The sequence below is a fragment of the Trachypithecus francoisi genome, unplaced genomic scaffold, assembly GCF_009764315.1.
Source record: "Trachypithecus francoisi isolate TF-2019V2 unplaced genomic scaffold, Tfra_2.0 Lachesis_group15, whole genome shotgun sequence".
Lineage (NCBI taxonomy): Eukaryota > Metazoa > Chordata > Mammalia > Primates > Cercopithecidae > Trachypithecus > Trachypithecus francoisi.
This window is the reverse complement of record NW_022681460.1, coordinates 107,412,210-107,426,722: the sequence shown is the minus strand read 5'-3', so window position 1 is coordinate 107,426,722 and position 14,513 is coordinate 107,412,210. Positions and strand designations below refer to the sequence as shown.

The 14,513-nt window shown below is 43.0% G+C and overlaps 1 protein-coding gene across 9 annotated transcripts in view; it reads left to right on the top strand.

Annotated features, from left to right (window-relative positions):
* RBFOX1 (RNA binding fox-1 homolog 1) overlaps window positions 1-14,513 on the top strand; it is a 2,535,170-nt gene that overhangs the window by 2,395,717 nt on the left and 124,940 nt on the right. For all 9 annotated transcript variants that reach the window (XM_033235808.1, XM_033235804.1, XM_033235807.1 and 6 more), the window contains one exon: window positions 7,363-7,506. In XM_033235808.1, coding sequence (XP_033091699.1) covers window positions 7,363-7,506 — 144 coding nt within the window. The remainder of the gene's footprint in view (window positions 1-7,362; window positions 7,507-14,513) is intronic.

The following is a 14,513-nucleotide window of genomic DNA, read 5'->3' as shown; positions in this document are numbered from 1 at the left end:
CCCCAGCCTGGCCACAGAGCCAGACTCTGTTTCAAAACAAAACAAAAACTGATGGTTATTAATGCTATTAATAATGATCATGATCATTATGTCCCGTCTCTATGCATGGGACTTAACCATTCCCAGAGTTGGATGTCATTTCACTCTAAATAATTCAGGACAAGTATACATTTATCATTTTATGTATTTGCAAACTGAGAGCCAGAGACATGAAAGTGAGCAGCCTTGCAGCTTGCTCATGGTAAAACCAGGCTTAGTCATTTACGCCGCAGATATTTACTGAGAACTTATCATGGACTCCAGGTCAGCAGTTTCAGGTGGCACAGTTTTGCCTCCCAGGAGACATTGGAATCCCAGGAGATATTTTTGGTTCCAACTCAAGGGTAGGCAATTGGCATGTAGTGGGTGGAGGCCAATGATGTTATTGAACATTCTACAGTGCACAGGATGATCCACCCATCAAAATAATAATAATAATAATGAACCAGCGTCAAGTGTCAATGGTACTGACATTGAGGAACCCTGTGCAGTGGTACAGGGTTTCAGTGAACAGAAGAGCCACAGTCTCTGCTCTCCTGGAGTTACATCCTGTTGGAAAAGATAAGCAATATACAAAATCACAGAATAAAATAATAAAAAGGCAAGAAGAAATGTGTGCTGTGAAGACATCAGTGGTCAAGGGGAGAGAGAGTGCTGGTGCAGAGTTGCTGTTGTCACGGGCCCATTGAAGGTTTCTCCAATGGGTGACACCTGGGCAGAGATTGTATTGGCCACAGGGCAAGCTAATTGTGGTGTTTCAGGGAAAGAGTCTTCCAAGCAAAGGGCAGAATGAGTGCAAAGACCAAAGATGGGGGCAGGAAAAGCAAAGAGGCCAACGAGCAAGAATGGGAGACAGGCAGCAGGCAAGGTGGGAGTGGTCACGGCCGAGAACACTGAACCTTATAGACCTAGACAGCCAAGGAGGATCTAGGTTGGAGACCACTGAGAAGGGGGTGTCCCTGGCCACGTTCCCGTCCACCTCTGACATCCTTACTTTACTGACTGCCCTCAATTTCCTCCATTCTCTGAATTTACTGCATTGCTGTGTCTCACCTTCTGATCTCCCAAATATGGTCATGTCCATTCAGGTAGGTCTCACTTTAGAGCCAAACATAACTTTGATGGCCCAGGCACAGTAGCTCACACCTGTAATCCCAGCACTTTGGGAGGCCGAGGCAGGCAGATCACTTGAGGTGAGGAGTTCGAGACCAGTCTGACCAACATTGTGAAACCCTGTCTCTAGTAAAAATACAAAAATTAGCCAGGTGCAGTGGCATACACCTGTGAATCCCCGCTACTTGGGAGGTTGAAGCAGGAAAATCACTGGAACCCGGGAGGCAGAGGTTGCAGTGAGGTGAGATTGTGCCACTATACTCCTGCCTGGGCAACAGAGTAAGACTCTGTCTCAAAAAATAAAGTCAAATAAATTGGGAGTTCTTTCAGAGATTACTTCCCACTGAGCTTTGATATGCTGCAGCTTTGGAGACTATAGCTAGGAATCCCATAGCCACTGCCCTCCAGGAATGTGCATTCTAGATGGTTTCTATTAGCCAGTTTCCTAGCTTTTTGACATTGTCTTTTCCTTAGGAATTACACACTATGCTTTTGCCGTAACATTCAGCAAGCTTCTCAGGGATGCTATAACGACTTCTCAGGTTGAGTGAGGCACAGTAGTAGGTACTGGGAACATACAGGCAGCATCTCTGTCCTTCAGTGTTGATGGCCTTTCAAGAGGCTAATGAAAGGCTTTCCAGCCAGGTGTCATTGCATCCAGGGCCATGATCAAAGGCCACTGGGGAGAGTGGGCTGGAAAGAGGAAGACTTAAGTCTCCTCTTCGTTTGGGCGGTCTCATTGAAGTGACTCCTGTATTAGGGTTCTCTAGTGGGAAAGAACTAATAAGGTAGATGTTTATCTATAAATAAAGGGGAGTTTATTAAGGAGTACTGACTCACACCATCACAAGGTGAAGTCCCACAATAGGCCATCTGTAAGCTGAGGAGCAAGGAAGTCAGGCTGGGTCCCAAAACCTCAACAGTAGGGAAGCCAACAGTACAGCCTTCAGTCTGTGGTCGAAGGTCCAAGAGTCCAAAAGCTGAAGGACTTGGAGTCCCACGTTCAAGGGCAGGAAGCATCCAGCATAGGGGAGAGCTGTAGGCTGGAAGACTCAGCCAGCCTACTCTTTGCACGTTCCTCTGCCTACTTCTATCCTAGGCATGCTGGCAGGTGATCAGATAGTGACCACCCAGATTGAGGGTGGGTCGGCCGTTGCACTGACTTGAATGTGTGTCTCCTTTGGCAGTACCCTCACAGACACACCCAGGACCAATACTTTGCATCCTTCAATCCAATCAAGTTGACACTCAATGTTAACCATCACAACTCCTATTGACAGATGACAGCCTGGCAGGAACATTCATTCATTCCTCCTTCTCCTAGATCTGCTTTGAGGCCACTCATGGTGAGAACTTCATGCTGCCTGAAGTGGTGGAAGACGCATTTCCTCCTGGGTGACAGCTGCTTGTTTGTACTCCATGCACCTTTGATTTACATGCTTGGTGGAGAGATGTAGTAGAGGGAATGGTGACCTCCAAAAACTATGTCCTTGTCATAACTTCCATAAACATGATCCTATTTGGCAGGGGTGGGGGAGGGGAAGGAGATCTTTGCAGATGTAACTAAGGATCAAGACAAAATCATCCTGGATTTAGAGCGGGCTCAACAACTAATATCCTTTTTTGAGACAGAGTCTCGCTCTGTCACCCAGGCTGGAGTGCCATGGTGCAATCTCAGCTCATTGCAACCTCTGCCTCCTGGGTTCAAGCAATTCTCCTGCCTCATCCTCCTGAGTAGCTGGGATTATAGGCGTGTGCCACCACACCTGGCTAATTTTTGTATTTTTGGTAGAGACGGGGTTTCACCGTGTTGGTCAGGCTGGTCTTGAACTCCTGACCTTCTGATCTGCCCACCTCGGCCTCCCAAAGTGCTGGGATTATAGGCTTAAGCCACCGCGCCTGACCCTAGTATCTTTTTAAGAAGAAAAGGGAAGAGGGAAATTGGAGTTTCAGCCATGTAGAGGGAATAGGGCCTGTGAAGATGGAAGCAGAGGATGAAAGGATGCAAACCCAAGTCAAGGAATGCCTGAAGCCACCAAAAGCTAAATGAGGCAAGGCATGATTCCGCCCCTAGATCTTTTAGAGGGAGTGTGGCCCTCCTGGCACCTTGATTTTCGATTTTTGGTCTGTACAACTACAGGAGAATGAAGTCCAGTGTCTTTAAGCCACCAGCTTTGTGGTCATCTTTCAGAAAACAAATACAGAGACATAAAACTCAGGCTTGTTCTAAGTATGTTTTCCCTGGAAGGTCCCAGAAAAGGGGGAAGAAAAACAGATCACACTCAGTGGAGGGGTTGGTGACCATCACTAACCCCAACGTGCGTTAGGCTCTGTGGTAGCTGCTCTGTCATCTCCCGCTGCATTTGGTCCTTCCCACGATCCTGTGAGCTTAGTACCGTTAGTGTCCTTTTTGTTTTTGTTTTTGTTTTAGAGGCAGAGTCTTGCTCCATTGCCCAGGTTGGAGTGCCGTGGTGTGACTTTCTGTCACTGCAACCTTGATCTCCTGGGCTCCAGCCATCTCCCACCTCAGTCTCCCAACTAGCTGGGATGACAGGCACGTGGCCATAATCAGCTTTTTAAAAAAAAATTTATTTAGTGGAGACAGGGTCTCACTATTTTGCAGGCTGGTCTCAAATTATCTGCCCACGTTAGCCTCGCAAAGTCCTGGGATTACAGGCATGAGCCACTGCACCTGGCCCCATTACCCCATTAATGTCCTTTGATGGAAAAGTAAACTGAGGGTCAGAGAAGAAAAGTGACCTGTCTAAGATTAGCAAATAACAGAGATGGTCTGCGTGATTCCAAAACCGTGGTTCATTGTGGTGCATCCCACCACATAGAAGGCATGCAGGCTGAAAGAGATTTCCTTTTTCTGTTATTTTCTTCACTCCTCAACCTCTACTTCCTAACACTCCTCTTTTTCCCTTTCCATACAGCCACAATGACCTGAAACACTTTTGGCTTTTTTTTTTAATTTTGCATGCTTTAAGGATTCTTTTTAATACACAGGTATTTCTCTATAACAATTTATAGGCATTTGTATATAAGCATATACTATAAAATGATTAATTGAGCATTGTATGTTTTTATCAAAGGAAACAATGCAAAGATTTCTCCAAAGTGCTGTTTGACTAGAGATGATTAATTTTAATTTTCACATGAGTGGCACAATGCTATTAATCATTTAATATGTTTAATCATAATCTCTGTAATTCCTAATTAGGTTCATTAAGCTGAAACATCCAGCAGTTGTACACAAATCCAAATCTATGTTTCCTTCTCAGGATAAGAAGGAGCTCATTTTATTTTTGCATTGAAACAGAAACTTCTAACAGGATGGAAAAAAAAATGGGCTGAAAGCTTGAGGTTTCAGCTACAGCATCTGTAAACTCCGAGTCCAGGTGTAGAGAGTTAAAACCCCTTACCCTCTGAAAAGGGACAGTTGCATGATTCAAGCTCATTTCTGTGTCATGGACATGGCACCAAACCTCATATTCTCAGTGGAGAAAACCCACATTCTGCACTGTTTGGGTTTCAGTGTTACAATGTTGTTTTTCAACTATCACATGAAGGTGGTGACGTTGATTGTACACTTCTTCATGCATTTGTTTATTCATGTACTTTCGGTCAGTGAGTCAGCCAACCATTAAACAGACATTTATCATTTGTGTCACAAGCTGGTCGTACCACCCTCCTGCTGTGATCCTTAGGTGGCTCTTTATTGCTCTTAGGATGAAGCTCAGACTCTTGCTTCGCACAGTGTCCTTTGATCTAGCCCCTTGACTATCTTTGAAACCTCAACTCCTGCCTTCCCTTCATACCTGCCTCATCTGACCAGTGGTGCTGGAGCCACACGTACTGTCTGAATCCAAGACATCATTTGACATCTCTGCACATACGCTGCCCTCTCTCAGTACAGCCTCAGTCCTTCTCACCTCTTCTGTTAGATACCTCCCACTTAAAATTTAACCTCCAGAATTGGCAAGCCTTGCTGAACCTCCAACAGTGTTATATGACCCTGATTTAAGGTTACTCAGCCCTTTGTGATTGCCTCTTATCCCAACATTTACCAGTCTGTGTTGGCTGGGGATGGTGGTTCATGCTTGTAGTCTCAGTGCTTTGGGAGGCTGAGGCACGAGGATCACTTGAGGCCAGAGGTTCAAGACCAGCCTGGGCAACATAGTGAGACCCTGTCTCTGCAAATAAAAATTAGCTTGTTGTGGTGGCGCATGCCTGTAGTCCTAGCTACTTGGAAGGCTGATGTGGGAAGATTGTTTGAGCCTAGGGTTTCAAGGCTGTAGTGAGCCATGATTGTGCCATGGCACTCCAGCCTGAGTGACAGACCAAGACCCAACTCCAAGAAAACAACAAAAAACAATGACAGAACGAGACTATTTATGATTGTCTTTCTCTATTGGTGTCATTCACTAGAGTTGGAATTGCATGTGACTTGGAGGGCTGATTTATGTGTCTAACACAAAGCAGTTGCTCAATAAAGATGTGTAAATACTGTAAAAATAAGCAAATGACAACCTTTCCTGTTTCTCAAAGGAGGTTTATTTCTCTTTTTGATATTTAAAAAAATTACCATTACTCTAAACAGTTCGTTACTTTTCATTTATTGAATATATACCAGGAACTTGGCCAAGTTAGCATACATTCAATCACAAAGCCTTAAAAGGTATGAACTCATATGCTTTATTTTCCAGTTAAGAAAATGACCATCGTACTGCTTTGTATTCAATCCAACAGTATAGGCAAAATGACTAAATACATTGTCTAAATACATGACTTTGCCCTTAAAAGTTAAAGAAGTCAACTGGTAGGGCTTTTGATACCAGAGCAGCTTGGAAGAATGGTTTGCGAGCCAACGGGAGGTCTTTACTTCAAAATGCAATTCAGGGTGTGTTAGGAAGGAAAATGCAAGTGAAACCTTCCAGTAAATACCAGGGCTGTTGAGAAACTTGCTAATTATGCCCGTGTTATCTGAGTGTTTGTTTTGTATTTCACTTTGTAGGATTCTCTCCTCTAAGTTATTATTTTTCACCTGGCTGCCTACATTGATAGTTTTGTCCCAATTATGTACTTCTAGATTGCTTATAAATAGGTGAGGATGATTCCTCACTCATAAATTTGATAGGCTTCTGCATAAGCTTTCTATCATAGTTTCAAAGTTGGCGTCTGATGTGGATGGCATTTACTGCCACCTAGAGGCAACACATGCTAATTGCAGAGAAAGTATCATATGTTAAATGTTTGAAATGTTAAAGCTCTAGAACTGAGAGTATGGCAGTGGCTATAATGATACCTAATGTGTCTGTGACTTTTCCCCTAGTTCCTGCCTATATATAGGTGTCAATGTAACATCATGTTATACAGCCTTATTTGGAAGGCAGGGGTGGTGAAACAATGAGTTATGCTAATAATGTTACATGGTCTAGGCAAACAGCACACCAGAACTTTCTGCAGAGATGGAAACATTCTGTATTTGCATTACTCAGCCTGGAAGTACTAACTACATGTGGCTCTTGAGCACTTGAAATGCAGCTAATGCAAACGAAGTTAAATATATTATTTTAATTCAGTTAAATGTAAATTGTCACATGTGGTCAACTGTAGCGGACAGCACAAGTTTGTACAATTAGAGCCTCAAAAGAATAAGTCAATCAATTGGTTATTTGAACTCCAGAATGCCAACTAGTCTTTTCAAATTTTTTACATTTAATTGTATTTTATCTGCACAATTACCTGAACAATTATGTAGGCATATCTTCAGATTCTGAACAGCATCAATTAAGAAATACACAGTCTCCTGCCTTTAATGATTATTACCCCCTTCTTGATGAGGTTCCCTCTCCCCACCTCCCAACCCCAGCAGTTCCCAGTCCCCTTCCTTTGCTTTTTCTAGCCTATAGTGCTTTTCTCTGTCTGCCAACACTCTATTTATGGATTTATTGTCTGGAATTATGCTCCCTGAGGGCAGGGATTTTTGTCTGCTTTGCCCACTGTCCAATCCCAGATTCATGATGAGCACTCAGTGGATACTCAGTAAACACTTGTTGAATGAATATGCATGCATGCCTCAGCATTTTCTTCCCTTCTCAGATTCCTTAGTTCTGATCTTTTCCTGCCACTCAGAGCAAGCAAAAGCGCATTGGAACAGAGCATTGTGGTCCACTCAACCGCTCCGATTTCTTCTTGTTCTTTTAGCAGACAGATGATGCAGCACCGACGGATGGCCAGCCCCAGACACAACCTTCCGAAAACACAGAAAACAAGTCTCAGCCCAAGCGGCTCCATGTCTCCAATATCCCCTTCAGGTTCCGGGATCCGGACCTCAGACAAATGTTTGGTGTAAGTACCACCTTTCTTCTCAGCAGTGCCCACTCTGGGGTTTCCAGAGACCTCCCTATCTACAATACTAAGGTTAGATGTTTGTATGGGGAGAAACATTTTAGAGCCCAGTTTTTGGGTATATTGTGGCTAGGATCTCTTTATGGTTTTAGCATGTATTTCTGTACATATGCTCACCATGTATCTACTTTGCCAAGTGGTTTTCTTCTAAGAAGTAACTTGAAGGCCAAATGGAAAAAAAATTCCTCGATGACCCAATGTTGAAAGAAGCCTATTGATGGTCCTAAATCCAATGGCCCAGGGCATCATACTGTAGCAAAAATACACCTCGAGTCCTCTTGGTTTTGGTTTCTTTTGCAGTTGTCAGATTATCCAGAGGGTGACTCATAGTGTATTCCTACATTCCCTAGTCTTTCCCAGGCACTGTGCATTTAGATTTCAGATGCAGCAATGGAGAACAACTAATTCTGCATAAAGCTGATTTTAGCAAACAAAGCAAAACCACTACCACCAACACCAAACGAGCTACCAGTTTCTAAGTTCATGTTGATTCCTAAAGTCTACATTCTTCTGAAATCAGTGACAGGGATTCAGAGGCACTTGCTGTGGTGCTATATGCCATAAAGGGTAGCCTTGCCCAGGCACCATGGTGGAACACAGAGAATGCCACAAGTCACCACTAGCTCAGGAGAAAATAATAGCATTGCTTTTTTATAGATCATCTTGCCCCTGATTATTTTTTTCTCAAAGTTATCTTCACTATCCACTTTGGGAAGCCATGAGTTTGCCATTTCTTTGACCTCCGTTCAACCAAAGGACAAGGCTATGACAGGGCTTGGATATCTTTCATGTTTGTGAATGTAGCCAATTTGCCCATGGCGTCCCAGCAATGATAGCAGGTGCCTGTGGATTCAGCGAAAAGAATTACATCCTTAACATTTGACTTAGAGCAAAGGTGGGCTGCTCAGAGACTCCTCCTCTAGGAGTTTATAAATGGATGCAAATATCACAAAAGGAACAGGAAGATGCCCATTCTGAGCCACGCTGGTGGTGTTCTCCATATAAAATGGAAGGCTCTGGTTCACTACTCAAAGGCACTGTGTTGGGAATTAGCGTGCACCTTTTACTTCTTACACACACGATGCTTATCAAGTATGCATCTGACACAAAAGCAGAACAGATATTTAAGATACCCAGCTTTGAATGCTGACATTTCAGAGGAAAAGGTCAGCTCTTGCACTTTTATCTCTCTCATTTGGTAATAACCTTGAGTTGAGCCCCTCCAACTCCTGCAGAACAGAGATACCCTCGGGCACTTTCAGGTCAAAGATGACTTTGAAAAGTGCAGAGCATTCAAAGTGAGAGTTGAGGTTAAGTGTGTGTGAGGCAGTAAGACCAGGTTTGAATGATGGGCGGTAAGAGGAGTTATATTCTCTTTGCCATGTCAGGTTAGGAAGACGTCTTGCTATGCAGTCTGTTTTTTCTCATCAAGTGTCACTGTGATGTTGGCTTTGAATTCAGTTCCCTTAATGAGCGTCTTGACACTCTTTCATGGTGTCACTCATTGCAGCTCACCCCAAGTTCCACCCCTAAGGGGGCTTTCCCCCCATGGTTTTCTTAGTTATCATGAAAGTTACTGCAGGCTACAATGCTAAATCACAGAGGTATTCAAAATAGCCATAGGAATCAGAGAAGGGATTCTTAGTCTCTCTAGTCTTATAGAGTTAGGGTAGACGGCAAGGAGCAAGATCTTGCCAAAAAATTGTACTACCTGTCATCAAACCTTGATCCAAATATACTAGTTTCAGGACTCTTGTTTTATTTATTTGTTTATTTTTATTTTTATTTATTTTTTGAGACAGAGTCTCACTGTTGCCCAGGCTGGAGTACAGTGGCACGATCTCGGCTCACTGCAAGCTCCGCCTCCTGGGTTCTCTCTATTCTCCTGCCTCAGCCTCCCGAGTAGCTGGGACTACAGGTGCCCGCCACCATGCTCGGCTCGTTTTTTTGTATTTTTAGTAGAGACGGGGTTTCACCATGTTAGCCAGGATGGTCTCGATCTCCTGACCTTGTGATCCACCCACCTCGGGCTCCCAAAGTGCTGGGATTCCAGGAGTGAGCCACCGCGCCTGGCCCGGTAGTTCTCACTCTGTTACCCAGGCTAGAGTGCAGTGGTGTGATCACGCTCACTGCAAACTCTGGGGCTCAAGGGATCCTCCCATCTCAACCTCCCAAGTAGCTGAGACTACAGACACAAGCCACCATGCTTGGCTAATTTTTAAGTTTTTTTTTTTTTTTTTTTTTTTTTAATAGAGATGATGTCTCACTTTCTTGTCCAGGCTGGTCACAAATTCCTGGCTTCAAGCAACCCTCCCACCTTGGGCTCCCAATGTGCTGGGATTACAGAGTGAGATGTGAGCCACTGCACCCATCCAGCACCCCCCTTTTTTTGTGACGAAGTCTTACTCTGTTGCCCACACTGGAGTGAAGTGGCGTGATCTCGGCTCATTGCAGTCTTTCTCCTGGGTTCAAGCGATTCTCGTTCCTTAGCTTCCTGACTAGCTGGGACTACATGCGTGCGCCACCACTTCAAAGTCAAGATTTTCAAGCAACTGACAAGATGTCAATTTGGCAAGATGATAGATACACTTAATGCCTATCAATTAAGAGAATGCGCCATGCATCCAGTAGCACAAACTTAACCTTGTTCATCACAAGTAGCATCTGTGTCCATTTTTTGAAAGTATTATTTTTTCTGAAAGATTTTTTGAAAGCTTTATTTTTTCTGTAAACTTTGTCTATAGAAGTACCAGGAACGTACAGATTCACAGACTCCCTTGTAATGACTCTTCAGCCTCCTTAGTTTACAACCACCATTGTAAAGAAATGCAGTTTTATGCACTAAAAATCTGTTTTTTCCTGCCAAACGTTGGTGGTCACAGAGCCATTCTTGTTATAGGATACATTTAGCGGCAAGAATCACATTGTGAAGCATCTATAAACATTCTCATTGGCTCCCCACATGGAGTTTAGGGAATTTAGGAGGGTTTCGTCTTTCAGGTCATAGTTACTGCAAGAAACTACAGTTTAACTCCAATTAGGTACTTCTCACATCATTTGGACATGAGACATCTTTCCTTTTGGTGCTCTATCGTGTCTTTGTGTTCCCACTTTGACAGGGGTTACAGTGAGGATAATTACAGAGAAAAACAGTCACAAAGATCTTTGTGCTCCGCCCCGCCCCCCCCCCCCCCCCCCCCCCCGCCTTTATGTCTCTTGTTAAATACAGGCATGGGATTTTAAAGTCAAAAGCAAAACAAGACAAAAAGGCAACCCCCTTCTTCAAACTGCCTAAAACTTGGCAGTGGTCATTACAACGTCTGTAACCATTCATAATTCGACCATGCCATCTGCAACCATTGCATGCCTAATGGTTACTGCAGGTGACTCATTTTATTTGTAATTTATATCTTTAGCACTTCTTCATGAAGATTGGGATTCTGATTACCTTTTCACCTTGTGCTTCATATTCTTCACTTTCTACTCAATGGAAGCATTTGTTCCCATGTTTGGCATTAGATCTTCTAGCTCATCTTATTTTTTTTTTTTTCATTTGAGATTGAACATTCCTTGGGCAAGATGTTATATGGCTACAATATACAAAGCAGAAGCCACAGTCTTTAAAAAATACCAGTTGAGGTCCAAGTGAATGGAGCTGTTCTGTACAGTGGCATTGATATTAAATGGTTCATTGGAAGGGATGTTAGTTTTATATGTGGCTCCTTTTTCCTGGAGCTTTGTCTTCATGTTAGGTATCATGCATGAGCATGCATTGTCTTTAAAGATAAATGTTTGATGATCTCAAGAGAGGAGTATATGGATTTCTAACAAATTAATTGCAATATATTGTGTCCTGAATAGAATGTTTAACTTAATATTTAAAATTTAAACATTCTGGGTTTGAAGTGAGAGAAGTGGATTGTGATATATCCAGACCTCTGCTACAACAGATGGATGGATGTTCTGGATGCCATCACGGAGTTGTCAAACAATTGCTCAGTGACTGCAGTTCTCAAATTTACACAACACCCTTCTTGATTCCTCAGCCTTACTTTAGGGGTCAAAATACAGACCCTCTTGGCTAGGTATAATCCCAGGACTTTGGGAGGCCGAGGTGGAAGGATTGCATGAGTTTGAGAATTTGAGACCAGCCTGGGCAACATAGGGAGACCCAGTTTCTACAGCAATAAAATCAAAAAACACAAGAAAACAAAATATAGGCCCTCTGGACAGGAAAATAGTCCACTGAACCTCTGTTTATTGCCACAAAAAGCAGATCACATGACTTTCAGCACATGCAAAGGAAGATTGCAAGATCGCTTTTTAGTAATGAGACGGGCTTGCCTGTACTTACGATGTTAATGCAAAGTTCCGTCTACCATGATGTAATGAGGAGTGAAGCCATTATGGTGGGACAGGGCATGGTACCTTCTACTTCTGCATTCTGAACACGAAGCTGACACTAAGAAAAACTGGGATGATGCCTTTCCTTGGCCTCTATGCACAATCTTTGAACTAACCTTTATGTTTTATGCTGTATCCATTGAACATCCTTCACAACTTTTCAGAGAAATATTGTTTGATCTGAGAACATCTAAAAATGCTTGGTACATATTTGCCCAAATGTGTGCCTGTAAACTTCTAGATCTTGTTTTGTTTTTTGAGACGGAGTCTCGCTCTGTCGCCCAGGCTAAAGCGCAGTGGCACATTCTCGGTTCACTGCCACCTCCACCTCCCAGGTTCAAGTGATTCTTCTGCCTCAGCCTCCCGAGTAGCTGGGATAACAGGCTCCTGCCAGCGTGCCTGGCTAGTTTTTATATTTTTAGTAGACACAGAGTTTCACCATGTTGGCCAGGCTGGTCTTGAACTCCCGACCTCATGTTCTGCCCGCCACAGCCTCCCAAAGTACTGGGATTACAGGTGTTAGCCACCGTGCCTTGCCTGGATCCTGTTCTCGATACAGCTATTGAGACACCTTGTGTGGATTTGAGACGTTGTTGAATGCAGCTGAACATTGCTGTTGAGCAAACAAATGCTAGTTATGTCTGCGAATGAGTTGTGTCTATTTAAATTGAAAATGTGCCAGCTGTGTTTACATCATTAGTAGCAAACTTCCCAATTAAACTGTTGATACTATAAATATAGTACACAACTGTCTTGGAAATGGGGCTTACATCAGCATTCTTCTTCGGGCTTGTTTCACTGGGCTTTGAGAACCGTCAACCTCACAGCAACTGCCACAGAAGCAAACTTTGAGACCATTTCAGGGCAGCTGATGTCATCATTTCATTTAGGGAATGACACATGCGAAGACTGCTGTTTGATTGGTTCTGTCTCCATCAGATCTTATTTTAAAGGAAATGTTTTTGGGTTGACTGCCTAGAGAATGTTCCATAGATGACAGTTGCATCGTGGTTTTGGAAGAAGTCCTTGTCAAGCTTCTCTTTCTGTAAATATATGTGCTTCTAGGCTCTTATGCCTGAAATAAATATGACAGCGTCTGTATAGACTGAATATTCTAGGGTGTTTGTATCAAAATTACTGCTTGAGGAGTTCACAAAACTGGAGGTTTCTTTACTATGAAATTCAGTTCACATTTGCACGGCCAATCCTTCATTTCCCCCATCTGAAAGTTTTCTTCTATTTCCAGTGATTTTTCTCTGCCTAAAACTAGGGCACTGAAAATGCTCTGTAAAGGAATTCTCTTGACCAAAAGATCTAAGTCCACAAACTGCAGGATGAGTTAGCTGCATGTTTCTCGGCATTTCCATTGTGTGTGCAAGCAGTGTGACCCGTTTCTGTATTCTCTTCTATTTTCTCCTTGGTTTCGTCGTATCCTTTGCTTCTCTGAGCAGAAGTACTAGTAGTTGTTTCACAACTAGAAATAGGCACGTCTATGATTCCCCTGGCTGGATAGTGTATGGATCCTGAGGCATGGGCACATTTCTATGGTACAGAATTACAAACTTTTGGTGACTTTTTTCCATCGTCAGAACTATTTTTGTTTCAAGACTGAACTGTTTGTATTCCAGTGGCATGCACATTTATTTCTGCTGTTTCGGGGAGGGTGGATTTCTTTGTACATTCCAGAGGATAGCATCTGTATGTTCTAAATAGTTTGTTTTTTGAATGTTAGTAGGACCCTCTTGACATTCACTCTCTGCGTCTCTGGATACTCTGACTGGAACACAGTGGTCAGGGAAACCTCCCCTGCTTCTCGTGTGGTCTTTTTGCTTGTTCCTTTTTCATCCTGCCCCACCCCTTACCGCAGTCACTCTGTCCTCTGCTACACAGAAGTACATGTAATGCTCTCCACTCAGGGGAGAGATGGAATACAGAATCTCTGAGGGTCATAAAGGATGCAATTAAAATCCAGAACGCAGAAGTGAATGGAATGATAGGAAAGCGCAAAACAAAACAAAAAAAAGAGGATGGAAATACTTATGTTGCCCTGTTTTTTAATCACTCAAAGGGCATTTGCTCTCATTCTGCATGGAGATAAAATTCTCATTTTATTTTTCCCTGGGCCACGGTATATGATTTTACATCACCCTCTCTCTCGCCTGCTCATACGCAGGTTAGGCTATTATACTCAAGAAATGCCCACTCTAGTTCGTGTGTTCTCAGAAAACTGAAAAACTTCCAAGGTTGGAGGAAAGGATTTCGGATGATCTGATGCCCGTAGTTCTAGGGCCCATACTCCCCATTTTGAAATGTCAATCAAGAATTGCTTGATGTGCATTTCTCACTGGAAACTCCAGATTTTACCAATTTAAAAAATATGTAAGATGCAGTCATTGAATTTGAAGTTCAAATAAACCACAGATATTAAGTATAAGTATGTCCCAAATATTGCGTGTGACATATCCTGAAAAATCTGAAATTTAAACTTAACCAGGTGTCTGCATTTTATTTGTCTCTATTTATAACCTGAGTCTCTGTTTCTG